The sequence below is a fragment of the Melanostigma gelatinosum genome, assembly GCF_949748355.1.
Source record: "Melanostigma gelatinosum genome assembly, chromosome: 1".
NCBI lineage: Eukaryota > Metazoa > Chordata > Actinopteri > Perciformes > Zoarcidae > Melanostigma > Melanostigma gelatinosum.
The window spans coordinates 28,910,089-28,926,263 of record NC_136634.1 but is presented as its reverse complement, the minus strand read 5'-3'; the positions used below and the strand labels follow the sequence as shown (position 1 = coordinate 28,926,263).

General features: G+C 46.0%; 1 protein-coding gene across 1 annotated transcript in view; it reads left to right on the top strand.

The window, feature by feature from the left end:
- galnt18a (UDP-N-acetyl-alpha-D-galactosamine:polypeptide N-acetylgalactosaminyltransferase 18a) overlaps nt 1-16,175 on the top strand; it is a gene marked incomplete at its 3' end in the record, with an annotated part of 150,936 nt that overhangs the window by 84,435 nt on the left and 50,326 nt on the right. The window contains exons 5-7 of the mRNA XM_079278342.1: nt 2,114-2,311; nt 7,905-8,019; nt 13,539-13,724. Coding sequence (XP_079134468.1) covers nt 2,114-2,311; nt 7,905-8,019; nt 13,539-13,724 — 499 coding nt within the window. The remainder of the gene's footprint in view (nt 1-2,113; nt 2,312-7,904; nt 8,020-13,538; nt 13,725-16,175) is intronic.

Sequence of the window (16,175 nt, the reverse complement as noted above, 5' to 3'; positions counted from 1 at the left end):
CAGCTATTAACTTTACTTCATTCTGAAGGCAAAGCAAGGCAAGTTTATTAGTATATCACATTTCAACAACAAGGTAATTCAAAGTGCTTCACATAAAACTATTAAAAGCATCAAAACATGAGGCAAAAGAAAAGGAGATTCAAAAACAATTGAGAACATTCATTGAAACATTAAGGACAGTCATTAAAACACTAAAAATCAGTGTAAGAAATAAAATACAGCAGTAAAATGAGGAAATTGATGAATATCCTTGAATGTGGTTGAATTAAAGGCAGCAAACAGAAAAGTCTTCAGTCCTGATTTAAATGAGCTGAGGGTCTCAGCAGACCTGCAGCTTTCTGGGACTTTGTTCCAGATATGTGGAGCAGAACAACTGAACGCTGCTTCTCCATGTTTAGTTCTGACTCTGGGAACAGAAAGTAGACCGGTCCCAGACGACCTGAGGGGTCGGGATGGTTCATAAGGTAGCAGCAGATCAGAGATGTATTTTGGCCCTAAACCATTCAGTGCTTTATAAACCAACAGCAGGATTGTAAAGTCAATCCTTTGTTGGACAGGAAGCCAGTGCAAAGACATCAGAACTGGAGTGATGTGGTCCACCCTCCTGGTCTTAGTGAGGACTCGAGCTGCAGCGTTCTGAATCAGCTGCAGCTTTCTGACGGACTTTTTACAGAGACCTGTAAACACACCGTTACAGTAGTCCAGTCTGCTGAAGTTGAATGCGTGGACAAGTTTTACACATCCTGTTGAGACATAAGTCCTCTAATCCTTGATATATTCTTCAGGTGATAGGAGGCTGATTTTGTAATTGTCTTGATATGGCTGTTCAGGTTGAGGTCTGAATCCATAACTACACCTAGATTTCTGGCTTGTTTGTGGTTTTTAACGTCAGTGATTGAAGCTGAGCGGTGATTTTCAATTGTTCGTCCTTGGTACCAAAAACAGTTACTTCTGTTTTATCTTTGTTTAATTGAAGAAGATTCTGTTCCATCCAGTTGTTGATTTGTTCAATGCAGTTACCCAGCCCTTGTATGGGATTATAGTCCCCTGGTGACAGTTATGTAGATTTGTGTATCGTCTGCATAATTATGATAACACAATTTGTTGTTTTCCATAATCTGAGCTAGTGGAAGCATGTATATGTTGAACAGAAGAGGCCCCAGTATTGAACCTTGGGGAACACCACATGTCATTCTAGTCAGCTCTGATGTGTAATCTGGTAGGAGGCTGAGGTCCATCAGGACCAAGACCTCACGACACATGAACAGTTTCTTCCCGTCGGCAGTCGGGCTCATTAACAGAGCCCGGGACCCCCACTGACTCTGTCATCCCCAGGACAATTTCCCACCGGTCACTCCCCCGCACATCCCTTCTATCACACTCGACACTTTCACACTATACCGCTTGTGCACTCGACTTCACTTTATGATATTTTACTTTATCTTATGTTTCACTTTATTATATTTTACTTTGTCTTATATTTTCTGAAAATTTAATTTGTTCTACTTTGCATTGTTGATCGTTGTTGATTGTTGTTAAATGTTACGCACCTCCCGTCATGTCAAATTCCTTGTATGTTCAACATACGATGGCAATAAACGGTTTCTGATTCTGATTCTGATTGACGGTGAAAGTCTTGGCGAGCGGAGGAACTTGAGAAGCCCCGGCGTCACTTAAGTTGCAGGTTTGGCTTTCCTGTAACTAATAATGACGGGATGAGGGTGGTGGGAAAAAAAACATTACGGTATGTAGCCGTTGTTTGAAGAGAAAGACACACGACAACAGTAATACATCGGGCATGTCCACGCACATTAAGTGCCACCATCCCAGTCTGCCACCATCCTAGTCTGTCAGCGACGGGGGCCAAGGCACAACAACAACATCTTATCATCGCAGCATTTAAAAAAATATATTATATATATATATATATATGTATTTTATCATATTTTGTGTCAAACTTCTCGACTTTCCTTCAGATGTGCAAATTGTTTGACCTTCATTTCCGTGATCTCAGTTTTTATTTTCACATTTTCTTTTCTTTTGTTGAATGTTATGATGGTGACTTATCATAGTGTGTTCTACAACATCCTATCCGTGCTCTGTCATCCCACAGGGCAGAACCTATTCTGCAGCGAATAAAGGAGAACCGGACCCGGGTGGTGTCTCCATCTTTTGACAACATCAAGTATGACACCTTCGAGATCGAGGAGTATCCGCTATCTGCTCAGGGCTTTGACTGGGAGCTGTGGTGTCGATACCTCAACCCACCAAAGTCGTGGTGGATACAACACAACCACACGGCCCCTATCAGGTAAATACAGGAACACCTGAACACAGGCTGCGCCCTTTAATGGACTCTATGGATCATAGTCTCCTCCAATCACAAGCCTGTATTGTAAATTTGCATAAGCAAAGTTGGCTCCATACGTGACCACACGGTAAATAAGGCAGCACACATCGCTGTCTGCCATGCTTTTTGTTTTCAGCGAACGGCGTAACTTCTACCGGTTCTGCTGACACAGAGAATATTTTGACAAAAGGTTTAAACTGTGGGCGCTGTAGCTTTGTCTGGCTGCTGCTACTAACAATTTGGATGTGTTTGGCGTTTCGCTGGCATCGTCCTCGCCTAACACCCCTGCCCCACCGTCTCAGACTGACTATTTGCACCATTGCAGCAGCAAAATGAATAATCTGATTCAGGGAGTTTAAACGGCTACAGGCCTTTTGATGTCTCCAGCCACTGTGGGGTTTTCCTATGTGAGGCTGGAACTCACTGCGCTTCTGAGGAAGGACCCAAATGACCCCCTGGGAGCCCCCATAGCCATGAAAGGGCTCTTCAGATTGATTTGAATTGTCAAAAGGCACTTCAAACGGATCACTTAAAGATCAGCTGCTCGTCACAGTAAGGAGGAGGGCACGTCGGTGGGATAGTGTCTGTTTCTCCCTTATCCTGTATCTCTACATAGGAGACCAGAGTGATGTCCGGACTGCATTTACAGGCAAGCAGTGATGACTTCACAGACCCAATCACCGGGTCCAGCCTTTCCATGTCAACCTTCTTCATTGGGCTGGCCTTTGTTAATGGGGGGTCATGGAGGGCTAAGAAAGGATGTCACAGCTTTTTAGCTCCACAGTTTGTCGCTCATCCTCTAACACAGTTTCATGGGGAGTGGTGACACAACTGCACGTTAACAGAATGGATGGACAGGACATACACTGTCCCTTGGCTGTGCATCGGGGTTCGATGAGGTGCATATATCTTCCCAGGAGGAGATGTTGCAGAAACTCTCAGACAGCAGGGAGCCTGTGGATGTGGAGTTCAGAGCACCTGTTGTCTCTGAAAGTTGTCAACATTCCAGGACTGGAGAACAGGGATGCCAACCTCATGTTGAGAGGCATGTGTAGTGTCAATATTCAAATCCATATAAAACCCGGGGGATGCAGCACAACCACAAAGCACATTGAGTGGAGCACAAAAACTCTCATCAGTAGCAGTTGTATAGTTTCAAAAAGCAGGACATTTGATGAGACCTATGTGTGTCCAATCATTGCTCATGCAGTGAAATGGATATAATGATATAGTTCTTCGATGCCATTGGCCATGAAAACTGCGAATATGACAGAAAATGATTGCTTAGACATACTGCAGAGACTAATATCAACCCATCAATCAGAGCAAGACTGCCAATTTACCAAAATCTGCAAGGGGATAATATGTCTGTTGTCGTTTAAGGCAAGCAAATTAAAGAATCGGAATTGTTTATTTCGCCAGAGTATGTTGCACATACAAGGAATGCTACATGATGGATGGTGCATCAATCAACACAGTGCAAAAAATTGAAAATATTAAAATTGACTGTAAAATATAAAATAAAGTTCACAGACAAACAGATAACAGTACTACAGTACAAGTGTGATGTAAGTGTAATGTAAAAGTGACAAGTGTATTTAAATATGACGGGATGTGCAAGGGAGTGACCGGTGGAATTGTCCTGGGATGACAGAGTTTGTGGGGGTCCCGGGCTTTGTTAATGTGTCCAACTGAAGACGGGATAAAACTGGCGTGAGGTCTCAGGCCTACTTCCTGTCAGACAGGAAGTCTGTGATCCACTTGCAGGTGGAGTCGGGCATGTGCAGCTGAGAGAGCTTGTCATGCAGCAGAGACGGGATGATGGTGTTGAAAGCAGAGATGAAGTCCATAAACAGGATCCTGGCGTAGGTTCCTGGGGAGTCCAGATGCTGGAGGGTGAAGTGAAGGGCCATGTTGACTGCGTCATCTACAGACCTGTTGGCTCTGTAGGCGAACTGCAGGGGGTCCAGGAGTGGGTCAGTGAGGGCTTTTAGGTGCGACAGGACAAGGCGCTCAAAAGACTTCATGACCACAGAGGTCAGGGCGACGGGCACGAGGGACGGCGTGATAGGCCCCGCTGATCGTGGTGTAACAGTGGTCTAAAGTGGTCCTCTCTGAGATCAATCAGAATTGTTCCAGAGCTTAAATTCTCAAGACAAACACTGAAATCCTATCCTTTGAGGTATTGCAGCACCAGTCCAGTGCTGACTCAGCCAGGCCAAGCCACATCCCAAGCCTTCCGATTAAAATATCATGATTGATTGTCGAATGCCGCACTTAAATCCAATTGTACTAAAATGGAGACTCTCCATTGTCACTATTTGTTCTTAAGTCATAAATAACATTGTACAAGGCTAGTGGTTGGGGCGAAACACTAATTGGTAGAACTCCTGTACTTCGTTCGCTGTCAGGTGGTCGATTACCTGCTTGTGTGAAAAATGTTCAATTGATGGACAAAAAATAACCTGGAATTGAAGTTCTGGAGTTGTTTCAAAGTTTATGTACAGCAGAAAAGAGATGCCATGAATTATGTGTATTGTGATTTAACAGGAGCAATATCATCTAAAACTGGTTTAGTCTTGATCGAAGGCAATTACCATGTCATACCGGGGCGACATATTAGAAGTAGCAACATAGAAGGAGCAAATAAACCAGCAGCCAGCTGCTGTCTTTCAGCAGTTATGATCAAGATTGATTTAAAAAAAAAAAAAGATGCAGTAATGGTCTGATAGAGCAATGTCAAGTACTGATATGGAAAATACATCAACTCCTTTGGACATAATTAAGTCTAAGGTATGGCCCAGGTTATGATCCAGTAACATGCTGAGAGATTGATTTTCAAGTCACCAGAAATCAAATCAAAACAAAATCTAAAGAAAAAGTTATGAATTCATCAATAGAAGTGATGGTTGATTTCGGCATCTGTTACACTATGATACTATGATTAATAAGACAGGATTTGTGCATTCCATTGTTCGTGCAAGATACTCAAAAGAAATGTTCTCACCAAAATGAGCTGCCTGCATAGATATTTGTCAGAGAAGGTGCTGCTACGCCTCCATTTCTCCTGTCAGACCTAAACACATTTAGAAAGTTCAAAGCCGGCAGGGTGCCTCAGTTAGTGTAAAGGTATCTCTTGAGTCCAGCCAAGTTGCAGTTAAAAAAAGCATGTCCAGCTAATGATCTGTAATGAGGTCACTGACGACTGCAGCCCTCCCAGTTAAAGATCTCACATTCAGTAAAGCAAGATTTTAAATTGGCACATTCAACCCAGGAGCTGACACTGCAGTCGGTGAGAGAGCGGCATTGTGGCGGCCCGCTGACCTGTGTGCAGTTTTCTGTGAGATAACATTGGATCGCCTACTCACAACAACTTAGACACGATGGGTTGGGATAGGGAGGCAGTCAGGTGGTCTGGATGAATGTTATGTCTTGTACAGGTCATTTCTGGACCAATTTCAATGACAATAGAAAAGTTCAAAAGCCATTGGTGAGCACTAAATAGACAAATGAAATTGTCACAACCTTTCCAATAGGAGCAGCTGTTGCTGCTATTTGTGAAGATACTGTTCAAAGGTCTAACGACAGAACACCCCTAAGCTTCCTTCTGGTTCCCCTCTCTGTGAGGATCTCCAGAGGATCTGGAGTCAGGCCGATAATAGATTCTGTCTTCTTGGAAAACATTGATACTGTTCCTATCCACAGCTGCAATGCTGCCACCCCAACACACAGCAGCATAGAAAAGAAGACTTGCTATAATATCTTGATAAAAAGAATGTTGAGGCCTGCTGGCTTTAAATGGCATAATTCCTAATTCCTAAACTGGAGATGGACAAGCTCCTCTTATAAGACACAGAGCTTCAAAAATACAAGGACCTTCCTCCGTACGGAGCTTTAGGACCAGCGAGTTTACAGAAAAACAGAAGGTCATTGCAGCTGGAATTATTAGTGGAGTTGGGAGTTAAATATTATCCACATACGCGTTACACTGATCAAATGAAATCACTGACGGGTGCAGGTGATGTTGAAATGACCCCACTTCCACGAGAGCAGTAAATCTAGTCTAATTGGGGCACATTTAAATCTCTCCCAGTTTGCAGGCCACACTGATGAGCTCAACCGAATGAATCAAATGTTTTGGCTGAGAGACTGTACATAAGAAGTGGACATCGTCACGGTGACTTCATCAATTTGTGGACTGCTGTTGTGAGGCCTTAAGTTGAGCATTTTGACCCTGGCAATCTTGTTTATCTGGAACCAGAAGTGACACAAGAGGGTGGAGCTAAGTACAACCGAAGACATTTTCAAGCTACCAAAATGTTATAACCTTCATGAGGTGAAAGTACACTGTGAAAGGGATGAAGTTGTAAACGTACAACTCCCAGACTGGAAAACGCCGTGGTAGCAACCTGCCGATCACAAGCTGGCCCCGCCCTAAATACATACAGCATACCCTGCTTTATGGTCAATTTTACTCTAAATGGACCATCATTTACGAAATGACTTGAAACTAGTGAGACCATAGGAGGTAAAAGAAATAACAAGTGAGAAGTAGGGTCATTTTCTAATAGACTTCTATACAATCAGACCTTTGAATCAAGAGGAGTCGCCCCCTGGTGGCCTTGACAAAGAATGCAAGTTTACAGTGGACATTAGCACTGAACATTAGCACTGAACATTGGCACTGGACATTAGCACTGGACATTAGCACTGGACATTAGCACTGAACATTAGCCTGTTTGAAACCAACATTTAAATCCAATATTTACACAGACTCAGCCAATGACAATGCCTGAGCTAAGAAGAGCTGCATGAAGTGGCACAGTGTGTGGAAATATCTGATTTCAACTGAGTTTTGCACGGGGCTAACTTTTGATTATTTCAGGCAGAAACATCACACCTTTATTTCACATCAATCATTTTGATGCAACATGCTATGCTACCATTAACTTATTATCTACTTAAAACATTAGATGTAAGTGTAGCTCAATACCACTGTTTCATAGTTAAAATCAAATGATGTTGACTTCTTCTTCATTTGCACATGATGTGTGTTATGGAGCAAACAATGCTATTGTTGAGATTAAGCAGTATAATATAACTCCATGTGATATTTGAATTGTATTGTTCTGTTGTCTGGAGGTTGTAAAGTAAAGAATATGTTCATGCATTTCTGGTTTTAGTTTGTTTGAGAGTTCTGTCTGTCCACAGAGAAAGGAGCTATTCACCAAAACAAGCTGTTTTTCAGGTGGTGATGTATTTTATTTTGATAAGAAAAGATGTGTGACAGCATGAATACCAATATGATTTATTTATTTAGTTGAACTCTTGACGTTCTAAAGAAAGGCAATGGGTCAGAACATCAGATATGAGTCCATCTGAAGGGCCCTGTTGCCCAGTGTGGGTTAAGTTGTGGTTTAGGACTGTGCTTGTGTGTGTGTCTTGAAGAATATTTTGCATTTAAACTCCCCAATTGCTCGGCTTTATCTAAATACAAAACATATTCTACCTCTTCCTTTGCTCTGACTCTGTCTCTTGTCACCCTCTATGTTAGGAGCCCTGCTCTGATCGGCTGCTTTGTGGTCGACAGGAAGTACTTTGAGGAGATTGGCCTGCTAGATGAAGGCATGGAGGTATATGGTGGAGAAAACGTGGAGCTCGGCATCAGGGTGAGTCGGCTTGAGAACTTATATCTTATTGGCCACACAGCCCCAGTAACCACATGCCAGCACTATACTTTTCTGCACAGTGTGATTTGTGTCCTGAGCTGTACACCGTAGGGGCAGAAACCATTGTCAGCATCCACATGGAAATATCCAGTTAAGCAGACATGTCCAGCATACAGAGAATAAGAAGGGCCTTTCCGTTGACAGCATGGGGGCTTCAGCAGTCATTCACATGACTCATTCAGTCTGACTCAAGCCAGCTGAGCTCATTACTAATGATTTAACAACTGCCAGATATCATTGTGATTTAATGTAGGCTACAGAAATTACATTCAAAAATATTCTTTTTTCATGTATAAAATCAACCTCCATTACGTCACATGTATTATATGAGCAATATAATGTTTCTGTTATTTTAATTTTGTTGCATTTCTGGCAGAATTTAGCATCAACAGAATTTCAATCCCTTTTTAGCAGCTCAACCACAGTTCCATCAACAGTTACTGCAAGGACTTCATCTCTAATCTGGTCTCCAGAGGAAGAGGGCTCATCCTTTGAGACTGCAAAGCAATCCCCAGAAGACGCACCTGTTGCAACAGCTTTGAGTGTGAACTGACACAGGAGATATCTGAAGGAAACTGCTGACTCAGGCTTAGTATAGAGTGATTAACAGTGTAGTGTCAGTGAGGTACAGGTCCGATTATCACCCCAGTCCTCATCGGTGCTGACCGAGCCATTGGGTTAATTACACATCACACTGAAACATGTACAAATCTCTCAGGTTTGACCATGTCAGGTTCAGATTTAATGGACCACTGGACAATCAATGCTCGGAGAAGATGAAAAAAAGAAATACTTACACAACCTACACAATGCAGCCACATTGTCATTAACGTTCCTCTTATTGTGTCCAGTCATGGGGTGTTGATCGTTGTTGCTGCCACACTGTCTTCCCCTGAAATAATTTTTCAGGGGGACCAGAAGGTCAAAATGTAGGCAAAGGAGGATGAAGCTTGAGTTGAGCTAAAGTGGGACAAGCTAGAAGCAAATACGAGAGCAAAACGTAGGCACAAAAAGTAAAAATTGCTCGCTTTACAAATATAATCTTTTATTCCTAATACTTCTTTGATAATGATTCTGAAATAGAGAAATAACCTGCAGTGACCTCAACTTCTCGTGGTCAATTGAATTGTTGTTTTTGTGATTTAAATGCAGTCTCATGGCTTTATGAAGCCAGATCTTTCTTGGGACCAGCATCTAATGTCCATTAAAGGAACTGTAACTTTAGGGCACATGTATAGTTGTATTGCTCTATTCCCGTTGCTTCCAAACCACTAATGACCATCCCACACCAACTATAGTGTAGCCAGCCTGACAGCATGTCTGGTCATTGTCATCTATCTATTACCGGGAGCACACTGCTAGCATTAGTATTTCTAGGGCATTTTGCACATCCATCACTAATGAGACAAATATACTTCCATTCTAAATATGTGACAAGAGACAGCACGTTCTTTCCCAATCCATCACCAGACTTAATCATAGAGTGGACAATTCCAAACTATCGCTTTCTACAATATCTGCACATGGCAACTATGGTTGAGATTAAGCTTGGGGAAAGATTGTGGTTATGTAAATAAATAGTTGAATGTTCATTGCAAGTCACAGGGGGATGCAACCTCTGGTCTTCTGCATAAAAGTCAGACTAGCTACATATCATCGCCCCCCTGACCTCCACACCCTCAGAAGCACCCTTGCTACATAAAGAGCACACTACTTCCTGAACATTAGCACTAGACATTAGCACTGGACATTAGCACTGGACATTAGCACTGAACATTGGCACTGGACATTAGCACTGAACATTAGCACTGAACATTAGCACTGGACATTAGCACTGGACATTAGCACTGGACATTAGCACTGGACATTAGCACTGAACATTAGCACTGAACATTGGCACTGGACATTAGCACTGGACATTAGCACTGAACATTGGCACTGGACATTAGCACTGGACATTAGCACTGAACATTGGCACTGGACATTAGCACTGAACATTGGCACTGGACATTAGCACTGGACATTAGCACTGAACATTGGCACTGGACATTAGCACTGGACATTAGCACTGAACATTGGCACTGGACATTAGCACTGGACATTAGCACTGGACATTAGCACTGGACATTAGCACTGGACATTAGCACTGAACATTGGCACTGGACATTAGCACTGAACATTAGCACTGGACATTAGCACTGAACATTAGCACTGGACATTAGCACTGAACATTAGCACTGGACATTAGCACTGGACATTAGCACTAGACACTAGTAAAACACACACTATTGGTCACACATTAAAAGCAGTTCTGAAAAGGTGGATTTTGTGATTTGAACATGGAAAGGTCAGTGCAGTCTCGGATGTGTTTGGGGAGGGAGTTCCAGAGGGAGGGGGCAGCTCTGGAGAAGGCTCTGTCACCACATGTCCGGTGCTTGGTCCTGAGTGGAAGGGACAGGAAGTTGGCATCAGAGGAGCGGAGCTGACGGGATGGTGTGCCAAAGGCCAAAGGCCAAAGGCTTAAAATGGTCGGTTGTTTCTGCACATTGTTGGTCATTGCCAGCCATGTGTCTTTCTCCGGTTAATAGAAAGCCTTTGTGCAGTGTTTTGACTTTCACCATAGGAGGCTTGAATGTCGGACTTCTACAGTCCGGTAGCCTATTAGTCCAATAATGGCTTTCTCCTTAGCTCCTCGTGGTGCAGTGACCACCAGTGCCCAGTGCTATAGAATAACCCCCCTCCCCCCCACTGTTGAGACAAATGGCTCAACAGAAAAGCATAAGCAGCGAGGCCACGAACAGACGGGCTCTCTGCGGGAGGAGATCTCAATATTGTCGCTGTAACCCCAGCAGTTAGTGCTTCTCTGACCTACATTAGATGCTCCCTCCAGCTGTCAGCAGCTCTGCCCACATCAGACTTTAGCCTGTGCATGAAGGAGGGCCAATAGTCACACACAGTGCTGCAAATCAGTGACAACAAAGACTGAAGTGAAATGAAGCTGTTTCAGGGCTACTGTTGACCTTTCTGTGTGCTTGTTGGCACTTTGCTGTTCATAGGATTGGTTCAGGGCGGGCTCCAGCTGGACAGATTTAGCCACATCTATTTATCCCTATGCAAGGTTTTTGAGTGGGTGGAAGGCAACAAAACGTGAGCGAGAACATCAGCCAGAGTTTTGAACTTTCTTTACTTTGGCAAACACCAGCGCCAAAGGGCTGTTGAAGTCATCATTGGCATATATATATATATATATGTACATGCTATAAACACATCAAGAAAAAGTCAATATTTCAATTTGGCTAAAGTAATAGACTGCACTGCAAAAGAGACATTTGCAGATCAATGATTATGTAAATCAGTCGTAACATTTTGACAAAAACAGTTCCCCATATCTGTCTGAAGGTCATTGCTCTAACTAAGTCCTCACATGAGTTAAACTCGCGGTTTAAGTCAGAAAACACCCAGTTGTTCTATTTCCATCTCCCTCATACAAACACAGGCGCCTTTTGTTATCAGCAATGTCATTTTCTTTCTCCCAGTTTCTGCCGAAGTGTTCCATATCTCTGCCTGCACACTGCTATTGTGATAAAGATTGCTTTCATGTGCTTCATCTGCACTGTGGCACAATATGGTGCATGTTTAATTCTCATTGTCTCAGGCCGTCTTTGATCATGACTGGTGGTCGTCCTCTGCATGATTTATAATGCAAGTCATTTATTGCTGTCTTTCGCCTCTCATCTTCTCATTAAAACTTTAAAAACACAAGTCCACAAGCCAGATTTGTTTTGTACTAAACCAAAGAAGACGGACTGAGAGACAATTAGGAACGTAAATGAGTTGTGCTTTGTCTGCTTGACACAGACAAACCAGCCAGACACACGTTCCAGACATTAGATGCCAACGCAAACACATACACTGCAACTACTCAACGTCACAATGATGTCTTCTGGGTAATAGTTAGCTCGTGACCATGTAATGCTTTCTATTTAGAGTGAAGATATCAAAACAAAAAACAAAAGGCTTTTGGAAAGTATGACTCAAAAAGACGAGTAGAAGCTATTATTCTCTCCTCCTCTATTTCTTCTTCTCTCCATACTTCTCACTTTATCTCCCTTTGCTGTTATGCCTTCGCCTTCTCTGTTGAATCTTTCACACTCTCAATCTTCTCTTTCTCTCTAGCCTCACCGTCTGTTTTTTTCTCATCTTATCTTCTATCTCGCTGCACACACCCACATGCACAGTCATAGATTGCTCTGCTTGAAGAATAGCTTCTTATACTCTAGCCCGGTGTTGTAAATCCTTCCTAGAGAATGTTGAGGTATTTTTGAGGGAAGCGTGTATTATCTCAGAATTTGACTCTAGTTTATGTTCCTGCCTGGGCGCCAGGCCAGGTGTACAGTTTTATTGTTGTTCTGTTTTAGCTTTTGAAAAGATGCAGTGAGAGAGTTTGGATTATAGCTCAAACACACAAACAAAGTGCAGGACTCGAATAGAGAGAACAGGTGCTTGTATTCAAGTCAGCATTCAGCATTCCAGCTCTCGTCTGCTCGGTACACTGAACTACTCAGGTGCCCGCTGCAGACTTTGAGCAGTGCTATTGAGCAGTGCAGTTTATATTTACATCTGCTCCCTGCTGAACGTTTGGAGTTGAAACATTTGAAATTGTTGAAACACAGTGGAGACGGAAACACCGTTGGTGAAAGACACTGACATGACAGATGACATGGAACCAATGAAGGAAATCAAAGTGTGAGTTTAAATAAATGCAGATATATCAGTGAATGAGAACGAGAGTAAAGCAGCTGAAGTTCATATATGTAATATTAAGATGTATATGCCAGCTGGTCCCTTGTTACCCGAGCAGACCCTTGCTTACATACCTGTACTTCTGTATAGTACAACAGACCCAACTAGGTCATTCTGTGCCAAACACAGACACCTTGTGTATGCTAGTTGACACCTAAATAAATACTGCAAAATATTTTGAGTGAACTTTGATAATTGCGTTGTTTTTTGGGACCTATAAGTGAGATCCATAAGATGATGTCTGCTGGGTGCCAATTACAGATATACCTTACAGATATGTAATGTCATGTAAATGTACACAAAGCTCTATCTGATTTTGACACAGAATAACTCTTCTGTCAAAGCATGCTAAAGGGCTGCACACTTGTAATACAGCTTGCTAGGCCTGTGTAGACATATCTGAAAGCTTCCAATATGTCAAAAAACTGTAATATTAAATAAAATGATAATAAATAATGTCCACTTCAGTGGCCATGCTCAGTGTGCTCTTGTGATACCTTTCATGATACTTCTACACAGCAGGCTCAGTCACAGCAAGGTTGTGATCCCTCTTTAGAGAACAGAGATCTAACTGCAGGTACTGAAGATATCCACACCTTTATGTTGAGTCCCTGCCGTCACTAACGTGGCTGCATTTGTGTGTGCGTGTAACACAGGTGTGGCAGTGTGGCGGCAGTGTGGAGGTCCTGCCCTGTTCCAGGATTGCACACATCGAGCGCGCCCACAAACCCTACACAGTCCACCTGACAGCCCATGTGCGTCGCAACGCTCTGAGGGTGGCTGAGGTCTGGATGGACCAGTACAAAAGTCACGTCTACATGGCTTGGAATGTTCCACTGCAGGTAAACAGACAGCACACGCGTGTGCGTTGGGAGTTTGACACTGGGACTGTTTCGTATGTTGGAGAGTGAGAGTGGGCATAATTGTGTGCATTAGGGATGTAACGGTCTCGGTCAGGTGCACACAAAATACACAAAATGTAGATTGATGCACATAACGCAGGACATTTAGCTTTTACCAACAAGTGCTGAGGTTAGCATGACAAGCTGATTTGTGTGAGTCAGTCACACATGACGATCAGATATGAAACACTGGTGTCACGGGAGTTCACAGATAGGACCCAAACGCAAGACCACAGGAGACAGAAGTGAATGTTAATCAGGCTTTATTTAGACAGGTGGGTTGCTGGTGTGGAGCCCGTGGTCCGACACCCGAGCGGCAGATCGACGGTGTGAGGCCCGTGGCTCGACACTGGAGGGCTGGTGAGTTGACGGCGTGAAGTCCCGTGGCTCGATACTGGAGTCGACAGAGTGTAATCCGTAGACCACAAGGAGGGCAGAGCGGCGAAGTGTATCCACGAACACAAGGAGGGCAGAGCGGCGGAGTGTAATCCACAGACACAAGGAGGGCAGAGCGGCGGAGTGTAATCCACAGACACAAGGAGGGCAGAGGATGCCACGGGGTTTCAGCCGGTTACAGACGGTACGACCTCACACTCCCAGACTGCAGGACCAGAGTTTATATAGTGGCAGGCTACTCATTAAGGGGCCCTGAGTCTGGTGTGTCAGGCTGCAGGAGGTGATCAGCTTGTGTCCTCAGCCGTGCACGATTAAGGGTGCGGCCCTGGGAGGTGTCTGAAGGCAGAGGACAAACAGAGCACATGGCACACCACAACAGACAGGGGAATCCTGGATCCTGACAGTACCCCCCCCTTAAGGCACGGATTCCAGACGTAACACAAGACCCAACACAGGGCGGGTGGAGGGGGTCCGGAGGAGGGATGTCCCCACAGCTATAAGGCCGACTAGGGTGGGCGGCGGGGGTCCGGAGGAGGGGTGACAGGATCTGACCCGCCACGGGGCCGCCGAAGAGCGTCGGCCCCCGGTGCTCCGGCGGACGGCCGGGAGGGCAGAAGGGCTCTGGACACGGGTGCTCCGGCGGACGGCCGGGAGGGCAGAAGGGCTCCGGCCACGGGTGCTCCGGCGGACGGCCGGGCGGGCGGAAGGGCTCCGGCTCCGGGTGCTCCGGCGGGCGGCCGGGCGGGCGGAAGGGCTCTGGAGAATAGGATGCTGGTGCCGCAGTGGCAGGTACTGGAGGTCTCTGCTGCTCCGCGACGGCAGCGGGCACTGGAGGCCGCTGCTGCTCAGAGACGGCAGCGGGCACTGGAGGTCGCTGCTGCTCAGAGACGGCAGCGGGCACTGGAGGTCGCTGCCGCTCAGAGACGGCAACTGGAGGTCGTTGCGCCTCTGGGACGGCGGCCGGGTGTGGGAGAGGCTGCGGCACGGAGGCGGCGACAGGAACTGGAGCGGACTGCGGCGCTGAGGCGGCAGGAACTGGAGCGGGCTGCGGCGCTGAGGCGGCAGGAACTGAAGCGGGCTGCGGCGTAGAGGTGGCAGCGGCAGGAACTAGAGCTGGCGCTGCGGCGGCAGGAACTGGAGCGGGCTGCGGCGTAGAGGCGGCAGCAACTGGAGCTGGCGCTGCGGCGGCAGGAACTGGCGTAGAGGCGGCCGCGGCAGGAACTGGAGCTGGCGCTGCGGCGGGAACTGGGACTGCGGCGGCAGGAACTGGAGCTGCGGCGGCAGGAACTGGAGCTGGCGCTGCGGCGGCAGGAACTGGCGCTGCGGCGGCAGGAACTGGAGCTGCGGCGGCAGGAACTGGAGCTGCGGCGGCAGGAACTGGCGCTGGCCCTGCGGCGGCAGGAACTGGAGCTGCGGCGGCAGGAACTGGAGCTGCGGCGGCGGGAACTGGCGGTCGCTGCTCTGGGACGGCAGCGGCGGGAACTGGAGGTCGCTGCTGCACTGCGACGGCGGCGGCCGGGACTGGCGCAAGCTGTGCCGCAGAGGCGGTAGGAACCGGAGCTGGCTGTGGTGAAGAGGTGACAGGAACAGGAGCTGGCTGCAATGCAGTCTGACTACGGGGAGCCGGAGTCGACCGGGCCACCGAGTGTTCCGCTACCCTTGCATGGCTCCGTCTCCGGCTGAGAAGGTGCTTGACCCTATACTCAGAGTTCCCCAGAGGGTCAAAAACTCTCATCAGAGCAGTCACAAAGTCCACATACCCCACAGTATTAGGCTGGTCGCTGCTCACTGTGTACATGGCCCAGTCCAAAGCCCTTCCCCGCAGTAAGCAGACCACGTAAGACACCTTGGACCTGTCTGAGGCGAAAGTCAGGGGCTGTCGGTCAAACACCCGTTGGCATAGCACCAGGAAGCCTTGACACCTCCCCAGTGTTCCATCATAGGGACTCGGAGCCGGCACGGGGGATTCCCAGACCGGCGGAGCGAGGACAGGAG